This window comes from Sinocyclocheilus rhinocerous, unplaced genomic scaffold, assembly GCF_001515625.1.
Source record: "Sinocyclocheilus rhinocerous isolate Xijiao unplaced genomic scaffold, SAMN03320098_v1.1 scaffold798, whole genome shotgun sequence".
NCBI classification, from domain to species: domain Eukaryota; kingdom Metazoa; phylum Chordata; class Actinopteri; order Cypriniformes; family Cyprinidae; genus Sinocyclocheilus; species Sinocyclocheilus rhinocerous.
Window position 1 is genome coordinate 1,116,002 of NW_015635037.1, and position 21,849 is coordinate 1,137,850.

General features: G+C 34.0%; 1 protein-coding gene across 1 annotated transcript in view; it reads left to right on the forward strand.

Moving 5' to 3' along the window:
• The window catches only part of LOC107746299 (cilia- and flagella-associated protein 58-like), a 92,378-nt gene that overhangs the window by 60,868 nt on the left and 9,661 nt on the right, over window positions 1-21,849 (forward strand). Inside the window, exons 16-17 of the mRNA XM_016560441.1 lie at window positions 12,730-12,865; window positions 15,681-15,814. Of these exons, the coding sequence (XP_016415927.1) occupies window positions 12,730-12,865; window positions 15,681-15,814 (270 nt within the window). The remainder of the gene's footprint in view (window positions 1-12,729; window positions 12,866-15,680; window positions 15,815-21,849) is intronic.

The following is a 21,849-nucleotide window of genomic DNA, read 5'->3' on the forward strand; positions in this document are numbered from 1 at the left end:
GAGCTCAACGGCTCTGAACGGCTCTAGCCCAAGCTGTGATATAAACGAACGCTATTGACTATTTTAAAAAGGGGCGGGGCTGCTTGATATGTCCCGCCCTGTCTTCCTGTTTCAGTTAAAATGACGTCAACACATAGAGTAACGCTGCGTGTTTCTAAGTATTTCAGGGGACCTTTAACACTATTTTTTTGTGTCGCATCACATCACTCCGCATTCAGTGTTGCCAGAATTACATGCTGCATCCAAAATTGCATACTGTATAGTACATGCAGGTACTCCATTCGGTTTGAAACTTGCTTTGCAATGGTTAAAAAAGTTTGTTCTATATAGTATGATTGTGTGTTGTATGAATGAAATTCGGATGTACAGTACTACATCTGTCATGTTTTACTATCATGGGACCTACTAACATCAATTGCATCGCTTCACAACCATTCACAAATTTTCTACCGTGGCCTCATGGGATAGTAAAAAGGTCTATCTGATGTGCCCTTCAGAATCTTGCTGGAAGTTGTAAGTCAATGGGTACTTTTTGTGTACTGTTTTATGACTATGAATTAGTGACTAAAATTAGTAGAATTAGTAGTCATATGACTATGACATACTACCTGATTCACATACTTTTTTCGCTTACTATGTAGTATGGAAGTAGGCATATTTGGAGAGACTGATTATATAATGGGTTTTCGTGCTTTTGTTGTGTTGTGCCAGTCATGTCTGGTGTAGACAGGGTGTTATTTTATCTACCTTTCATTCACTTTTCTGTTCCATGAAGATTTTGATAGAGGACTCTTGATAGAGCTGCTTTGAAATTTGAAACATCTCAATGATTAATTTGTTTATTACAAACAGACAGAGTTTCACAATAATTGATGGACTGAATCATGTGGATTACTTGTGGATTATTGTGATGTTTCTATCAGTTTTATCTGTGTAGACTCATTCTGACGGCACCCATTCGATACAAAGGATCCAGTGATAAGGCAGTGATGTCATGTTCCGATGAAGTAACAAACTCAGCTACATCTTAGATGGCTTGAGTGTGAATACATGTTCAGCAAATTTTCATTTTTGGATGAAATATTCATTTAAAGTAATGCTAGCTAAGCAGAAGTTTATTACTTTTCTAAACAATCAGGCATACAGATAGCAAAAAATGATTACAAAATATTAAAAGATTCCACTTACTTTGAGAAGCCATATCTTGAGACAAAAATATCATAAGCAACCACTTGTAACACCCTAACTGCACAGCAATTGTGGAGGCAAAATTTTAATGCTAAAATACAGAATTTCTTCAAATCGTAAAAAATCTAGTTTGAAACCAAAATTGATGCACAACTAATCTGAAAAATGATGAGACTATGCAGCGAATATGTACACAGACCAACCCTAAAATAGCTGCGAATACTAGAATGTATCGTGTGTACGCCTATAGAAAAGCATACATGTCTACAAGTGTCTTTTCAAACAAGCTTGCTGCAGAGAGGGAAAGGTCAGCTAGGATTATGTTGTGAGCCATAACCTGTCGATATGAGATCCAAGAGATTTGTTTCTCCCTCTCGCTTCCATTCACCCTCTTGTTTGCAGCTTTGTCATCACAGCTATAAATTTAAATAGAAAACAGTTTACATTTATTATATTAAAATTATAATAATAATTCACAACATTACCTTTTCTTGATTTCTTAAAAAAATCTTAGAGATAACTATATAACTACATATTAGTTAAATTAGTTAAAAAGAGATTAGTTATATTTGAAAGTTATCTAATTGATATTGATTTTCTCTGTTCTTTATTTGCAAATGATGCTTTAAGGCAATTTAAAGTTATCTAAAAGTAATACAGATTGTGCTACTTTTAGATTGTAATATTTGGTTATTAGCTTACTGAATAACTTTTTTTTCTGTGCCTGTAGCACTTATGCACAAAGCGCCACAGATTTCCACATAATCAGAATGTCCACCGTTTTACTCTTCCTCTGTGCCTTGCTTGTTCCATTATTACATATTTGGACTAATTTGATTATGCGTCCAGCTCCTAATAGCAGTAAAGTACTCTCTACGTTTACCATATTAAAATCCATCCCACAGAATTCTGCAGATTCTGTCTGGACTGATAATTAGTGATTTTTACTGGAGTCCATTTTTTAAAGTACTGTATCCTGATAGAGACATATTTTAATATCCTCCCTGCCATTCAGTTCAATAATATACAACAAGCAGAGTCTATCATTTATACGTTTAGCCATACATTACTTGCATTATAGTCTAGAACTAGTCATTTTCCCCTCTTTGTCCTTGTGTATGGTCTAGTATTCAGAGAGCCCTCCAGTGTCTGTAATGAAGTGATCCATGCTGTTCATTGCTCAGACTAGAAACAAATGTGATTTCTCAGATGTTGCAGGTGCTCGAGTGGAGCTTCTTGAGGGAGCAACGTTTGTTTACATAAATGCACTTGGAAGCTCTGATTAGGTTATGAATGGAGAGATGGAGGGAGGTGCTGTTTGCGTGACTAGGGTAACTTTTATGCTTTCTTCGTTATGTATTTGAGATTTTTAATTGGGTTTGTTAGTTTGAAGACTATAATGGTGGCTCCAAAGCAACTAATCAGAAACGTTATAGGACTGAGAGAGGGAAAAAATACGACGGAAAAGTTCGCAGTTTGCCTGAAAGAGACAGACAAAATGTTCTAGGAGTAACTGTCCACTTTACTTTCACCATTACGAGATGGGTAGACATGGGCTGTGATGTTCAGTTTGATGGTGTTAAGAGTTTTTTCTCACTTCGGATCTTGAGCTCAGATGCAGTGGAAATTATAAAATGGGCTTTTAAAATGCCATTAACATCAGACAGACAGCCAGTTTAAAAAGGTTCCTTTCACTGCCTGTATCAAATGAAGCTTAACAGACTGGATCGCAATCTTAGGACATGAGCAGCCGTTTTCAGGGATCAGATCATACCAAAACGTGTTTGATTTCTTTCAGGTCATCACTAGATTCACCTTTTCTTCCTAAACTCAATTCAGAACACACTATTGATATTTACACAAGCTGTGGTGGAGAGTATAATAGTGTCCCACATTATTTCTATTGGACAAACCTTTTAGGCTATACCAGAGCCGTGCAGTCTTTCAATTTATACAGTAAAGATATGTATTTAATAAGATTAACATCTTTGCCCATTGCATTGTTGCTCATAGTTTTTGTTTTTTTTCTCAGCATTTTGCAATTTTTTCCCCCAGGTAAATGTCTCTTAAATGAGTTTTTCTGGTAATATAATTTTATAATGGAGAAAACAAACTTGTATTAAGTTAGAAAAATGCCAAATAAACCTCATTTCTTTTTGGGGAATTACTCTTACAATTAAAAAATTGTAATTCATTCCTGTGATGGCAAAGCTGAATTCAGTGTCTTCAGTGTTATGATCCTTCAGAAATCATTCTGATACGCTGACTTCCTGCTCAAGAAACATTTCTTATCATTATTATTTTCAGTGTTGAAAATGGTTGTGCTGCCAAATGCTTTGTGATATATTTTTTCATATTTTCATGATTCCTTGATAAATAGTATATTGAAATAGAAATCTTTTGTAACATTATAAATGTCTTTACTGTCACTTTTGATCAATTTAATTCATCCTTGCTGCGTAAAATAATTTATTACTTAAAACAAATCTACCCCAAAACTTCTCTTTAAAATATTCTAGTCTCTATGTGCTTCTGTATGGTTTGGAAATATTTGTTGTCTTTATATTCTTTGTGCAATTCTGTTTGATGCAACTATGAACTTCTTTTAGAATGCATAAATGAATCAGCATTGTGCGATTTCTCACAACTTCAGTTCCAATCTGAAAATCAATGAATATGCCAATGGACTGCAGATTAAATGAACCCGTCTTCGAAGGAATATTGGGATGCAGTGCTAATTAGGTTAAAGCTGACTGCCTTACAACACCCCTATAACTCATTGTGTAATTATGAAGTCGCTCGGCTCGAGTGCTGTGTGAGTCTTGAGCTGCCTTTGATGCCTTTTAAAACAGCCCCACCACAGTTGTTAGACAGCAGGGCATTGTTGTATAGTTTTGTAGCTGTTTGCAGTGAAAATTGTGACAGCGTGTGCAATATAGCACCGTTTAGGACACAATAGCAAAAAGCCATTGCAGTCAAGACAATGCTGCACTTCTGTAGACGGAGGACAGTAGTGATTCAGAAATGATGCGAGACAGGCTCCATTTTGAATATAATACCCATTATAGATCTTGAAGTATTCACAATGCAGCACTTTATGGCAAACAAAGAGCAGGCGCTGTTTTTCACACAGATGCAGACTCTAATTGTCGCATTATTTGCATTGAGGCAGTGTGATAATAAAAGAGGCACAGAACATATCATGTCAGTTAATATTCGTGCAGGCAAATCTGGACAGGCGATTAACGGTTAACTATTTATTCATGCATGGTGGCCGTAAGATATGGCCCAGTGACAGAATTACAAACTGAGGTATGACAGGAAGGTCTGTTTTACCTGCAACAAACAGCGGAGTTTATTATGCCCTACAGTTAATGCAATATAACACTGTAACACAGATAGGTCGTAAGGTCTGCGATAGGTTTGCATTGGGTGCCGCAGAGTTAGATTGAGTTTTCCGAGCTGAAGTTTTCATTTGGGTAAAAGAGAAAGGAAGGGGATATTGTATCGCAGGAGATCCAGCACTCATAGAAAGCTTGTGACCTCTTATTTCCAAAGCTAATGCATGAACACTTCCTGTCTTTCAAACGCTATACTCCAGTCCTAACTCTCTTGCTGCTTACACACACAAACCTGTTTAGTACACACTACTATGAGTTATTTTAAAGGGGTCATATGATGCGATTTCAAGTTTTCCTTTCTCTTTGGAGTGTTACAAGCTGTTCGTGAATAGATAAGATCCCTAAAGTTGCAAAGACTAAAGTCTCAAACCCAAAGAGATGTTCTTTATAAAAGTTAAGACTGGTCCACGCCCTCCTAAAATGTACAGTATGTGGAAAATAACATACTAATTAAACTGCATAAACACATTTCATTACACGAAATACACAAAATAATGTTGTTTTTAGCAACATCATATGACCCCTTTAAGCGCCATGGACATGACAAGAACTTCTGGAATTTAGTGGTGATCCCTAAAAATAATTAAGAGCCAGTTTCTGAATGATTTCTTCAAGGTGATTTTGTTTTGAGAGTCAGGGACAGTTGCCCTAGGGGTGTAATAAGTACAGAGATATGCACTTATGGGCACCGTGTAAATTTTTTATTGTGTGTGTGTGTAATTAGATTGAAGTACACTAATGTTCAACAGTTTGGGGTCAGTTTTTAAAAAAAATAAACTACTTTTTTCTGCAAGCATGCATTGATCAAAAGTCAAAGGTGGCAGTAAAGACTTTGACATTGTTACATAAAAAGAGTATTTGAAATTTTGTATGCGAAACATTTATTTATTTATTTATTTCACACTAAGTATACTACAAATACATTTACATATTTACTTAACAAAAATACCTTTCAGTTGTTCTTATACTAAACCGGTATACTTAAAGTCCGCTAATTTGGAACAACTAATTTTGTACTTAAAGCACTTTAATTGTGTGGAAATAGTTCTGAAGTCCAACTAAAGATATACTGAAGTATATTTGATTGTGCTAAAGTGGAACTATTGCAAGTATACTTCGGGTACACTTTAAATATCTTGCATTTAAAATCTGATATTATTTAAAGATCCCACAATCCTCATAAATAGTGACATTAAAACACAATTTAGGCTTAATATTAAGAAATGTGCATTGTGCACAAGTAGTACTCCAAATAAAGTTTAAGTATAATTTGTATATAAGTAAGTCTCGAGCGATATGTCAGTATGAAATATGTTAATAGATTTGAACTATACTAAGTATGAAATAAATGTATTTTAAATACATTACTTTTTTACAAGGGTAAATTCTGCACTTTTGAACTTTCTATTCATCAAATGAATCCTGAATTTTAAAAAAAAAATCACAGTTAAAAAAAAAATAAGGTTAATCAGCAGAACTTTGTATTTTAAAATAACATTTCAATATTTAATAGTAATTTAAAATAGTATTTTTTCTATATTTTTTATAATTACATTTTGCATTGTAATGGATTTTAATGGATTAAAATTAGCACATGAGCATGGTTTGATTAGTTTGTTAGCTCTGTAAAATGATAAGGTAAAGATTTAAAGTAATAATCAGAAATATAACAAGATTTTTTTATATTGCATTGATTGCCATAAAATGACTTAATCAGTTTGTTAAAAACAAACAAACAAACAAAAAAACACTAAAAACAAAAACATATTTAAGTGTTAGCATTGAGCTAAAATGATTTCTAAGCCAGTTTCACAGTTTAAGATATCTATTGCATTTATTTATTTATTTATTTATTTTCTGTTTGTGCTGTTGGTTGCCTTATGAGACCTGCGACCCACCGATTGAGACCCACTGCTTGAAGTCACAAAGGCTTTTCTCCACTCATTTGTGACAGAACTTGTGCCATGACAGCAGGAGCAACAAAATAAAGTCATTGCGACTGTCAAAATCTTAGCTGTCAAGGGAGGATGTCTCCAAAGTAAGACAGGTCGGAAGCCGGTAGACGTACAATTGTCGTCCAAATTCTTTGGCAGAGAAAACTGTTGCGGGGGTGGGAACATTGAGCGTGTTCCCGTCACTGTCAGTCACAGCGTGTCTTCTTCATCTCTGAATGGACTGACACACAGAACATCTGTTTGCTTTTAAATCGCACTCGTCGTCTACCGATCGCGCTGAACAGGGACAGCAGAGCTACTTCAAGTGTTCTTCATGTCACATAGGCTTCTGTGATAATTCAGTCGGACATATAGAGGAAATGAAGTCAGAATGAGGCTAAGCAACGTGACTTCCTGTTTGTTAACAATGTGTAAAAATACTTCTTACATAAGAGGATGACTGTAGAAGACATGCTGTTAAATATGAGTTTGGGGGAGAGAGATGGAAATGGAGTAAAAGAGAAAGAAAGTGAGCGAGAATATGGAGAGATGAGGATTTGAAGGGCCCTGTGGTGTGGTCATTGAATCAAAGACAGATATTCTTTGTCATTTCCTTTAGGGAGGATGAATTATTATCAGAGTATTGTATTTATGGACAGTGTTTTTCTATTCATTAGGCAAAAATAACAAGATTTTTTGATATTGCATTGATTGCCATAAAATGACTTAATCAGTTTGTTAAAAACAAACAAAAAAACACTAAAAACAAAAACATATTTAAGTGTTAGCATTGAGCTAAAATGATTTCTAAGCCAGTTTCACAGTTTAAGATATCTATTGCATTTATTTATTTATTTATTTATTTTCTGTTTGTGCTGTTGTTGACCTTATGAGACCTGCGACCCACCGATTGAGACCCACTGCTTGAAGTCACAAAGGCTTTTCTCCACTCATTTGTGACAGAACTTGTGCCATGACAGCAGGAGCAACAAAATAAAGTCATTGCGACTGTCAAAATCTTAGCTGTCAAGGGAGGATGTCTCCAAAGTAAGACAGGTCGGAAGCCGGTAGACGTACAATTGTCGTCCAAATTCTTTGGCAGAGAAAACTGTTGCGGGGGTGGGAACATTGAGCGTGTTCCCGTCACTGTCAGTCACAGCGTGTCTTCTTCATCTCTGAATGGACTGACACACAGAACATCTGTTTGCTTTTAAATCGCACTCGTCGTCTACCGATCGCGCTGAACAGGGACAGCAGAGCTACTTCAAGTGTTCTTCATGTCACATAGGCTTCTGTGATAATTCAGTCGGACATATAGAGGAAATGAAGTCAGAATGAGGCTAAGCAACGTGACTTCCTGTTTGTTAACAATGTGTAAAAATACTTCTTACATAAGAGGATGACTGTAGAAGACATGCTGTTAAATATGAGTTTGGGGGAGAGAGATGGAAATGGAGTAAAAGAGAAAGAAAGTGAGCGAGAATATGGAGAGATGAGGATTTGAAGGGCCCTGTGGTGTGGTCATTGAATCAAAGACAGATATTCTTTGTCATTTCCTTTAGGGAGGATGAATTATTATCAGAGTATTGTATTTATGGACAGTGTTTTTCTATTCATTAGGCAAAAAACATTTTTAACTATCATCATCTGGAAGAAGGTAGCATTGCATGTGTTTCTCAGTAGATCATTTGATTTCATTACATATTTTAGTTGCAAAGCTAAGAATTTCAGGCTGTAGGTAAAAATAAAATAAAATAAAATAATGATATTAATAATAATAGTTAGAGACATTAGCTATATTTTCATATTATAATTGTTGTGAAGAATATTGTGAAAACAGTTTCCAAATAAGCAGTGTTTTAATATAATGTGTTCATGAGGATAAAATACTAGTTACTTCCAGGGAAACTTGTGCAAAATTTTTTAAATTATTAAAATAGAAAGGTATTTTGTTAATGCCTTTCCATCATAGTTTCTACACATACACTTCTGCTGAAAAATCTAGGGCCAGCAAGATTTTAAAAATGTTTTTGAAAGTCTCTCATACTCATCAAGACTGCATTTTTTTGTGTGAAAAGTACAGTAAAAATAGTAGGCTAATATTGTGAAATATTATTCTAATTTAAAATAAAGATTTTATTTATTTATTTGTTTGATGGCAAAATGATTTTTTAGCAGCCATTACTCCAGTCTTCGATGTCACATGATCTTTATAAAATATATTAATTTGCTGTTTAACCTCCTGAGACCCTGCATCCTCATATGAGGACATTATATTTTAGTGAATTTCTCTGAGACTATACATGTCCTGTACAGAGCACATTCAGGGCTTTTCAGAGATACTAAAAGTTTGGATGTTTCACCATGACCACTCCCTCTGCTTGGTCTTCAAAAATGTCTGATATGAATTTAGTCTTATGGAAATATGATAATTTTTTTTTTAATTATCATTTAAATCTGACAAATTTTTAAACTGTGTGTCATAAATCAACATCTCAGGAAAACGTTATGGGGTTTCAAATCAAAATATGACTTTCTGTTACGAAACAGGAGGTTGATTTCATATATGTCCCTGATATGAGGACACCGGGACTAAAAGCATGTTTATTACGCATTTTGGGAGACACAACAAATGAATAGGGAAAGAAAATATATTTCAATATTCCTATGAATATTATATATTATTATGAAAGTCTTGTCAATTATTACTCCCATTATTACGCTTATTTTTTCATTACATGTTGCCCCAAAAACACATTAATATGCAAATTAGATTTAGTTTATAGATACATTATATATAATGAGAAAACCTGTTTATGGCCATTTTACACACATTTTGCATGAAGAAAAATGGTATATCAAATAATTCTGTTATAATATAGCTGAGAATTATAAAAAGTTTGGTAAAAAAAATCCTGAAAACTAAAAATGTATTGGTGATTTAAAAAAAATCAATTGTTTTTACCTATGCATGTTCATTCATGCCTTTTTATTTATTTATTTTTTTAATTGAGTCCCGATGTCCTCTATCAAGGACGTAGCATAACTTATGAATGAAATATCTTTTACATTTTTTTTATTATTATTATTTTTATTATTTTTATTTTTTTAATGCTCTAAACCAGTGAATCTCAACCTTTTGGCGTACCGGACCCCAGTCCAATTCAGAACCATCCTCAAGGACCCCCAGAACAAAATTGACTCATCTATGAATCATTTGTGTGTCTTTGTGAGGACCAAATACAGTCAAGTATAATTCAAGTTAGCTGACTTGTCCAGTATTTGGCCATATCATCAGCTATATTGGATTTTTCTTTCATGGGAACATGTCATGTCAAAATATACAAAATTTATACAAAAATTCATACTTGATATGGACCCCCTGGCCTTACGTCAAGGACCACTAGGGGTCCACGGACCCCTGGTTGAGAAACAGTGCTCTAAACAATGTAATGACATTAAAAAAAATAAAACAATTTTCCTAAAATGTTTTGCCGGGTCTTAAGAAGTTAAAGTGATTATTCCAAGTAGTACTCAAGAGACGTGTCTTCTTTTAACAATGTTGAAAATGGTCGTTCTGCTTTCTATTTTTGTGGTGATAAGTGAAACTTTTCTCAGGATTATTTGATAAATAGAAAGTTCAAATAAACAGCATATATTTATTCAAATATAATTTTTTTGTAACATTGCAAATGTCTTTACTGTCATTACAGTTTTTCAATCAGTTTAATGCATCCTTTCTGAAGTATTAATTTCATATTTTATTTTATTATAATTTAATTTTTTTATTTCTTTCAAAATAAAAGGCTAATCCACTTTACGATAACATGTACGTTTTTTTTTTTTTGTGCATGTGGGAAATTTTATCTAGCATTTTTTATGCAATATTCAAAAAATGTGCATACAAAACATGGATGAAATCCCAGTTCATTTCTCCTCGGAAACTGATGCTAATAATTGAACATGTGTCCTTTGTAGAATTTCAGAAGAAATCTTAGCAATGTCACAAACTGTACTCAGATTTGCCCAGATGGCAAGCCCTGCTATTGACAGTCTGAGAAAAATAATTTGATAGAGCTTAACTTTTGAACTCGAAACAATTCTTTTAAGAAGACTTGCTGGGTCTCCGTTGAGGACATGTGTAACTGCATTAGCATTATCAAACCGTGGAAATGTTTTCGGATGCTGAAGTGATGTATTCTTTGATAACGCGCCATGAGTGCAGATGTTTGCGCGAGACATGGTGAAAGGTGGAGTCTGAGACTGGGTTTGATCTCGGCCTTGTTGTCATCCTAAAGTCAGTGTATTAAAGTCCAGACGCCTCTCAGTCATAAATCATTCATCAGCTGACTCGCTCTCTATCTCACACACACACACACACACACACACACTTCACTATTGATGAAATTATGAAGAGACGGCCACCGTGGCTGTGAAGTATCGGCGAAAAGAAAAAGGACAGAAAATATCTTGAGAAAAATACTGGGAGCTTCAGAGGAAAAAATGTGTTAAGCTTCCAGCTTTGCAATACATCTATAATGTGTGTGTGTGTTTATGTGTGTGTGCTGTGTGCAGTAATGTGTTTGAGACAAAGAACTGTTTTGTGGTTGTTGAGGCCATGAGTGTGTCTTCATTTTGAATGCTGCTCCTTTTGATCATGAACGATCTTCTTTCAGTCGTCCTAAACCCCCTGAATTCATGATTTCTCCTGTGGCACATCATTTATGTTCCATGGAAAATTCAAAGCCTTTATATTAGTGATCATTTTAGACACCAGACTGTCTGCATTTATTAGCATTGATGAATTTAAACTGGACAGTACTCCCTCTCTAATTAGCAACATTGATGATCCATATATATGTGTGTGTGTGTGTGTGTGTCATTACTTGGTCTGTGCTGCGATTAGTGTTAGTTGTCCATCTCTCTTTCCTCCACACACTTGGATAATTAACACTAGCTTACAAAACGAATTAGCTGTCAGTCCCCTGAATCTAGCTGTAGCTTTTTTTTCTGTGATGTGACACTGAAAAATAGCATCATTGCTTATAATTGTACGACTGATGGTAAAAGAGATCTCATGCTCTGATCTAACAATGAACTAACAAATATCTCTTTTGAAGTCTATTCAGGAGAAAAAGAGTGACACATTTTGAACATCTCAGAGAATTTTCACAGTGTTTTAGAGGATTTGATTCATTGTAGAGTTAGTTACATTACTTATTTTTGTTAGAAGATAATAGAATAACATCACTGGGATTTTTCACTGTTTATATAAAGTAAAATAACAATAGTGAACTAATGTTGTTAAGTACTATTTATTTAATATTACATTAAATTATATGTTAAATTAAAAGTTACATTAAAATTAAATTTTTTATTTGTTAATTTAAATTTGTAAATTACATGAAAAATTGTGTAAAAACTTAAATCTTAAATTAAATTCTATAAAATGAAATTAAATGAAATTAAATTAAATGTGGTGCTTTACAATACTTCATGTTTAAAATTAAATTACATTTAAATTAAACTTAAAATTAAATAAAATGTAATTAAATTTGGTGCTTTACGATACTTACTGTTTAAAATTAAATTAAATAAAAAATTACATGAAAATTGTTTTAATTCAATTCAATTCAAGTTTATTTTTTATAGCGCTTTTCATGATGCAAATAGCTGCAAAGCAGCTTTACAGAAAATTTAAGTTTCTACATTATATTTAGTAATAGCTTATAATTGGTGACTATCTCAAGTTGATGTCCATATGGCAGAAATGTATGGTAAAATTAAGCAGTTAGTTAATTTCATGTAATCAAACAGACGGTGAACACTATTAACAGCAATGATTATATGTTGCGATCAAACCTATGGCAAAATTTGGTAATTTTGGTAGCTTTACGATACTTTAAAATTAAATAAAATTAGAAATTACATTACAATTTTATTAAAAATTTAATTACATTAAATTAGCTACTTTATGATACTTCATTTAAAATTAAATTAAATTAAATTAGGTGCTTTATGATACTTTGTTTAAAATGAAATAGAATAAAAAATTACATTAAAATTGTATTGAAAAATTAAATTAAATTAACATGTTTAAAATGAAATAAAATTAAAAATTACATTCCAATTGTACTAAAAATTGAATTAAAAATGGAATTAAATTAAATTTGGTACTTCATATTTAAAATTAATTTGATTTTGTTTTACTTTGTGTTGCAGGAGAAAGAGAAACTTTACGTCGAGCTGAAACACATCCTTGCTCGGCAGCCTGGTCTGGAAGCAGCGGAAAAACTACAGGTTTATCAGCGAATACTCCGGGAGAAGACCAAACAACTGAAGGTCCGCTAATAAACCTCTTCTCTTCTCTTCTCTTCTCTTCTCTTCTCTTCTCTTCTCTTCTCTTCTCTTCTCTTCTCGCTGAGCCTTCGGTGACCTTATAATGTCCATATAGCACTGATATACGCTGATCTTTGAGCTGCGGTTTGATCAGGAACATTAGGATCCAGGAAACTAGCCCTGGATCTGAAAACCAGGCAAACTGTCCTCTGCAGTCAGGACAGTAGAAAGTGCTCCGTTACATTCGCCATTCTTTACAAAAATGGATGTAACAGACTTTAAAGACTCAAAAGTCCTTAGCTCGGCAGAAATTCTGAGCTGATCTATTAGAATATCTGCAGTGTGGAGTATAAAACTCTCTGGCGCCCTTGAACTTAAAAATAATGGCCCGAAGGTAGGCATAGTGGGGTTTGGCTTTCTGATAATTTATTGCCAAGCTTAAAATGAGTTAGGCACCACAGGCATCACTGGCAAAGCTTTAAATAAACAAAGCTCAGCGTAATTAACATTAGAACAGAAGCCTTACTAATGAGCCAAACAGAAAAATCATCCCATTCTTTGTTTTGATTGAAGCATGTCTTCCCGCTCCAGCCCCCTTTAGGAAATTAACATTAATCTTTAGTCTTTTGACTCTCCATGCTTGCCTGGAAGATGTTTCCAGAGTTTTGTCTTTGTAAAATACCCAGTAGTCTGAATATTATTATACGCTGTATGAAAAGCTCACAACAGATGAAGTATTTTGTTCATTTAAAAATTTGCTAAAAGTGCAGTTTTTGCATGAAAGTTGATTAAACAATGCAAATTTTGGTGGAAAAAAAGTAATAAATAAATAAATAAAAATTAGAAATAAATAAAAAATAAATAAAAACAAAGATAAAATGGTAATGATAATAATTTGTGGCAGACTTGGAATTGATTCAATTTTTTAAGTTGTTGTTATTATTATTATTATTATAGTTATTTTGTATTCTTTTTTAAAAATAATATTTAAAAAAAAAGCTTTCAATGAACAGAAACATTTTGAATGTCTGAGCAATACTCTTCCTAAACTGTCAAAAAAATCTGAATATTAAATAAATAATAACATTTAAAAAATGCAATAAAATTAATAAAAAAATGTTAACAACTAGTTTGCCAAGAAATATTGATTTGGAATATATTCATTTAAATTATATATAAAAAAAACAGACTGCCGTAATATATATGCAATATCTTTCCCAAATTGTCCAATAATTAATATCACGTTCGATAAATAATAAAATAAAAAATGCTAATAAAATTAATTAAAAAGTACCAAAAATAATTACTATTGTTTATAGCTAAACAATTATTCTGCCAAATAATACTGATTTGGAATTGATTTATTATTGACTTATTGACGTTTTTAAAATGATATTATTTAATAAAATTATTATTTTATTTAATACAATTATTTTATTTTCTAATTATTTGTATTTAATTTTGTAAATGGAAAAACATTTAAATAAAAAAAACTTTCAATGAGCAGAAAATTTTTGAATGCCTGTCATGTGCAATACCCTTCACAAATCGTCCAATCCAAAGCCAGCTCTGCAGCAGAGCACATCAGAGATTTCTTCATTTATTACTTCCTCTCTCACTTTCTGTCCATCTTCCTCCTTCTCTTTAGCATCTCTCTTCTCTCTGTTCCTTTGATTACTGAGCTCTGGGCTGTTGGGTCACCTGCACTATGTGGGTGGTTTGGAGCACATTGGATGAATGACAATTAGAGCTTGACTGATATGCGCAAAGATTGACGGAGATCAATGAGATGCCGCAGAGGAAATCGCTCTGTTCCTTGCTCGGAGGAAGCCGAACACATCCTCAGTGATAGATCACAACTGTACAACTCGGACACATTTATAGCAAAGAGGTGCCTACTGAAGGGTGAGCGCAGCTTTAGGAAACATTTCAAAGTAATTGACAAACGGGCTCTTAGACGCTTTGCAATATTTAGATGGTTTGCAACATAACTGGAAGCACCAAAGCAGTGCATATAAAAGCAATGAACTGCTTGAGGCTGTGAGTTACAGTGTTTAACCGTGATTATGTGGAGCACCTAATCATGCTGAAATCACTGTAAGAATGTATTGCTTTCATCATTAAAAACATTCATGTTCAGTATATAATAAAATGAAAAAAAGTACCAAAAATAATCACTGTTGTTAATCACTAAACAATTAGTCTGCAAAGCAATTGGGCTCTTAGGAGCTTTCTTTAGGAGTTTTTTCAGTGTTTTTATTAAAATATGCTTAAATTAACTTAATTGGAACAAATGATGATATGTACTGTACCACTGCATATAATTAAATCATGAAGGTGTTTATCATTAAAAACATTCATGTTCAGTATATAATAAAATGAAAAAAAGTACCAAAAATAATCACTGTTGTTAATCACTAAACAATTAGTCTGCAAAGCAATATAGTTCATCTGTAGGCCGTTTCAGCTCTGAATTAAACTAAAAAATATATATATATTTTTTTTTTCATAAAGAAAATTAATCCAATTTGTTTTAATTCAATTAACCACATTTTCCTACTAATTTTTCAGTGTTAGTAGGAGGAGAAGATTTCAGTGTTTTTTCAGTGTTTTTATTAAAATATGCTTAAATTAACTTAATTGGAACAAATGGTGATATGTACTGTACCACTGCATATAATTAAATCATGAAGGTGTTTGTACACTTGACCCGGTTATGGTTGCCAGGCAAGTTTGAAGCAACCAAGTGCATAAATATAGAATTTACATGTAAAGTCAGGATATTTGAACAGTTTCAAACATACTTTTTCTTTCACAGGTCCTAACAGCAGAGCTCAACATGCACGAGTCCCAATCAGAAGACTACAAGTATGAGATCGAACGTCTGGCCCATGAACTCCAAGAAGTCAAGAAAAAATACCTCGCACAGAAACGGAAAGACCAGGAGCACAGGTGAGAAAGGAAGGCGTAAACCCAAAAATGACAATTCTGTCATCATCTGCTCACCATTATTATGTCCATTATGTCCTTCTAAACCTGTATGACTGTCTTCTCTGGAATACAAAAAGACAACTTTTTCAATTTACAGTAAATGTGGACTGAAGCATTCAAGCTCAAAAAAGGATGCAAAAGCACAATAAAACCATGTCCAAATGGCTCATAAAGTCTAAAGTTCTAAAGTTGTATAGACCACGTTTATGATGCTTGTGGTGCTTTTGCATGCTTTTAAAAAGCTTGAAAGCATCAGTCACCATTAATGAGGGTGAGTAAATGATGACAGAATTTTCATAAGCGTTTAAAAACAACCGTGTGCCAGTATTCGAGTGTGTATGTGTGTGTGCATGTGGGTTCAGGTGGAAGACGTTAATCCCAGATCAGCATAAGATGTAACGTTATACCCACAGTATAAATCAGACCAGCAGAAAGCACTTTATAGTGTTTGTATGTGTGTGGTGTCTGTGTATCCGTATATTTCATGGTCCTGACAGCAAATGACCTTCGATATTGCCAACAAGCAGACAAGAACGGCAGTCTCTGACACGGCCGAAAATGATACCTCAGATAACGGTGAGAGAGGAAAAAGGCATTTGGAGTAGGAGGGAAATCAATGAGCCAGTGAATTGGAAAGATTTCTCTCATTTCGTCTCTGTGTTCTTGGGAGCAAATCGTGACACTGAAAATTACAGAGTGATGCAAAATCACTCTCTGTTGCTCGCTGATTAGTAGCACCCTGCCAGATTCCACTGCTATTGGCCTTCGATCTAATGAAATTATGACTAATCGTGTGGTATTTTGGAAGCATGTATGTTGTTTATCCTGGGGAGTCTTATTTTCTAACGCAATGAGAGAATGTTTTCTTTGGGGGGTTGACGATTGATTTGTATGCAATCTTCTAAACACTACTGTTATCCATACAGTATACACACTTCTCACATCAGCCACTCTTTCTGTCCCACACACACACATCCTTTCAGAACACACACATTTGGCCTTATTTCTGAAACATGAGCAGAGCAAATTTGTGTGTAAATCCATTCTTACGTAAATTACTTGTTGAATGGAATAGGACAATTTATGTACGAATGTTTTTACAGCGACAAATTACTTCTGCAGGTGTTTCTTGAATAAGGCCCATACAATGTAGGTTTCTGCCTCAGATATGATAAAAATAAAATAAAAAGTAAAGTACATTAAGCTTACCAGATTCGCTGGTTACAAAACAAAATAGAAGTGGACAAGGCTTTCTTCAGTTAGAGGTTGGCACGTCTATGGCAACAGACACAGATTGAATGGATCTGATTGGCCGGTCCCTGTCGCCTGGTTTAGAAGCACAACTGCTCCACTTCCTGTCACATCACAGAATGTCCCACTGTTTTAACTGGACAGGTTTCAGACTTCATGGTTGACCAGTAGGAGTCTACGGAAAATGCCTGGTTGCCTTTGTGCGGTGTCTTAATAAGAGTGAAATTAATAGCATCCATCATCTCTGCTGATCTACAATTTCATAACTGTATCCCAGAGAATGACTTGATTTCTAATTGAGATATATAGGTGAGTTAATGATTTACTTCTCTCGGATAAAAGTTCTATCAGTCCTCACAGTAGATTTATTCAGTGCATTTGATCTGTCTATTAATCAAAGTAATGAAGTAGAAATACACATAATACCGTTGAAAAAAGTTTGGGGTTGGTAAGATTTATTAATGTTTTTGAAAAAGTCTTTGATGCTTGACCTGGCTGCATTTTTTTTTATATCAAAACCCCCAGTAAAAACAGCTAAATATTATTACTATTTAAAATAACTGATTTCTATTTGAATGTATTTTAAAATGTAATTTATTCCTGTAATGGCAAAGGTTAATTTTCAGCATCCATTACTTCAGTCTTCAGTGTCACGTGATCTTTCAGAAATCATTTTAATATCCTGATTTGGTGCTCAAACAGCAATTTTTAATATTATTAATGTTGAAAACAGTTGCTGCTTAATATTTTTATGAAAACTGTGGTACTTTTTTGGTCATTTATTTAAAATAGAAAATCTTTTGTAATAGTTTAATAGTTTTTACTGTTAAGTTTTGATCAATTTAATGTGTCTTTGCTGAATATTTTTTTACCACCATACCACCAAAAAACAAAAAAACAAAACGCTGACCTCAACAATAATGTTCGTAGGAATATTCTAAAAAGTATAAATGTTTCTGTTTCTGTTAACTTTTACTTCCTCACATCTTTTTGAAAAAAAAAAAGAATAATAAAATGAAAATTTAACATTATTGTTACTGTTACAAGCTTGTTTTCAGCTGGTTTAGCCATAGAAACCAGCTTGTTGGCCTTCTAAGTGCAGCAAACTATCATAGCCTGGGTTAAACCAGTTTTCTTTTTCAGCAGGGCTTGGAAATCTAAACATAAGACACAATCAATGTGAGCTTTAAATGTGTTTTTAGATATAAAATATACCTGATAGCTTTTTGGCTTTATAAACGTTGTGAAATGCTGATGAAGTAATGTGCCATGAGATTAGGTTCATATTACTGGAGTCTCCCGCTATCAATTCCAGGAGAACTGTTTGCATATTTATCAGATATAGCATTCATAAGGTAATGAAATGCGATTACCTTGTCCATTTTTACCAAGGTGCCATATAGTTAATATAATGTTCTTGCAACCGTTTTTTCACAAAAACGTCTAAAGGCGCGTTCACACCAAGCACGATAACTATAAAGATAACGATAAAGATATAGTTCTAAAAATTGTTCTCAATATTAAAGAATAGCAGAGTCCACACCACAGCTATAATGATAAAGGCACAGAGAAACGATATCGTTGGAATCACTTTCAAATCGATTTTTTCCAGCTGATGAACGATAAAAACATTGACAGCCAATCAGAATCCATCCTGTTGTAACGAGCTTGAGAATTTAAAGTGGCAGATGAGTGTGTGCTTAGACGCTAATATCGTTATCTTTATAGTTATCGATCTTGGTGTGAACAGGGCTTAACACTATTTACTAAGTCGACTATGCTGCAAAAAATCTCTTAGCTTTGTCTATTTTTTATTTTTATTTTTTTTACATATACAGCGTTAAACTCTTTGTCTAGGCCAAGCACAGACATCACTTCCTCCTCTGTTTTGAATTCTCCTGGCTGCATGTTTAAACATTGCACTTAAGCCTTGCTGATGGGCAGCATATTGATTTCCTTTCCCCCCCTCTGACATCTCGTGAGCTCAGACCAATGACTTAATTCTACACAAATCCCACATCAGTGTTTTCACACCAAGTAAAACAAGTCATTCATAAGTAATGGAGAAGGTCTTGTTTTTTTAAAGTGGTATAGTCACTAAAAACTGTATTCACAGCACAATGCTATCAGTGTTATGGAGTGATTGTGCCATGAATGTATTTATTTACTCTTTGTTAGTAGCTGTTAGCTTTTTATTTATTAGTTTTTTATTATTCAGTCAAGTTTATTTGTATGGAGTCCTATACATGACATGCGGGGGGGAAAATGAAAGATATTGTGGCCTTCAGAATCTCAGTAATTTCCTCATGTATTTTTTTATTACTTTCAAATTTTTTCTAGCTGATGAACGATAAAAACATTGACAGCCAATCAGAACCCATCCTGTTGTAACGAGCTTGAGAATTTAAAGCGGCAGATGAGTGTGTGCTTAGACGCTAATATCGTTATCTTTATAGTTATCGATCTTGGTGTGAACGGGGCTTAACACTATTTACTAAGTCGACTATGCTGCAAAAAATCTCTTAGCTTTGTCTATTTTTTATTTTTATTTTTTTTACATATACAGCGTTAAACTCTTTGTCTAGGCCAAGCACAGACATCACTTCCTCCTCTGTTTTGAATTCTCCTGGCTGCATGTTTAAACATTGCACTTAAGCCTTGCTGATGGGCAGCATATTGATTTCCTTTCCCCCCCTCTGACATCTCGTGAGCTCAGACCAATGACTTAATTCTACACAAATCCCACATCAGTGTTTTCACACCAAGTAAAACAAGTCATTCATAAGTAATGGAGAAGGTCTTGTTTTTTTAAAGTGGTATAGTCACTAAAAACTGTATTCACAGCACAATGCTATCAGTGTTATGGAGTGATTGTGCCATGAATGTATTTATTTACTCTATGTTAGTAGCTGTTAGCTTTTTATTTATTAGTTTTTTATTATTCAGTCAAGTTTATTTGTATGGAGTCCTATACATGACATGCGGGGGGGAAAATGAAAGATATTGTGGCCTTCAGAATCTCAGTAATTTCCTCATGTATTTTTTTATTTATTTATTTTACTGTCGCCATGTTGTAGTAATTTGTTCCTTAATCTTAATTTAACAAGGGAATTAATTAATAAAATGTGGCCACGACTTAATAAGTCGTAGGAACAAATGAAGTTGTAGCAACAAATTATTAATATCTATTTTTCCCCCACATGTCATGTGCAGGACTCCGTAGTACAATTCAATTTCGTTTTCCCCAGCAGTGCAACATCCAATATAAATGTCCTGCTCCTGTGGAAGCTATAATTAGCTTTTCTGACCATTTACAAACAGTGTCAGTTGCATTAAAATATTGGGACAAAACAATGTTTATATGAAATTATTTATATTAAATAATAAGTGGTTTGGTAACGCTGAATGCTGCATGCTATGCATTTTACATTTTCACATTTTCAGTATACTGGATGAGACAGAGATGGTCGTGTTTCCTGAAATAAGACAGGAGATGAGAGGAACACACGCACAGCATCAAGGGAGCGGAAATCTGATTGCCTAGCTTGTTTGAATCTTTCTGGTTAGCGCATGTTGCAGCCCGTCTACATTCGTAATGGGCAGAAAATCTTTCATGGCTTAAAGCAGCAATTATAGCAACGTCAATGAATAGATTTAGATGGGTCAAAACGAGTCGATGGATGGATTTTGATGGTTAAAAGGTTGAATAAATAATGCAGGACCTTTGTGTGTAAATATAACTGACCAGTGTATTGCCATTAAGCCTAATACAGTTGGGTTCAAAAACCTGAGACTTTCTAATTTTCACTCTCTTTTCCCCTTTGCAAATGATATTATCAGCCTGAAAACACAATTTAGAGTTTAACTGAAAAATTTACATGCATTTCTTAGTATTTGGTACAGTATGTCCTTGTCTTGCTTTAACAGCACCAGCACTCCAGCAGACATGGATACATTTACTCCTGACTAGTGACCTAGAAATAAAGCAGAATCTTGAATATTTATTTATTTGACATTTCTTAGTTTTGAATTTTGCAATGATCTTTTAATTGAATCCCAAACCGACTGTCTATAGCAGATAGTGTATGTGTAAATGTGACGGGGTAAAGTTCACTGCCATAATGACATCAGTGGTGTTGCATTGGAACAATCTACTCTGAATTATGCATTTACACATTTATATGTTTAGCTTTTGGGGAGTTTGGGGAATGTAAAAGGTTTAAACTCCAGTGCATATGTTGTGAATGGCATTTCAAAGAATCGACATTGGCATTATAAAGTAAATGAACACTGACACTCCCTTTGTTCCTAATAGCAGTCTCTTGCTGATCAAAAGCTTGGCGCTATGTAATTTTGCTCCTAATGTTAATGATTGCATGGTTGCTTTCAAGACCAAATGAAATTCCCCTAATTAATTTTAGATTAAAAATAGTTGCCCCAGCCTTTTCCCCTGTTATCAAATAATCTGTCAGCACCGAGCAGAAGCTAAAGCCACTGTGTTTTTGTTTTGATGGGTTCAGGTGTGCTTACTCTTCTGTATTCTTTCCTGTCCTGTTGGGTTTTATTCTCCATCTTTCACTTAAAGGCTTTTATGCTTCATGCTATTGTTTTCCATTAAATGTCTTTTGTCTTCCTCTTTTTTTCATTTTCTCTCCTTCGCTTTTCAGATGTGCTCACAGACCATTTAAAACTTAATCTCGACCAACCCTTTCTGTTCTCTCTGCTTGCGTGGTTCAGCTCCACTG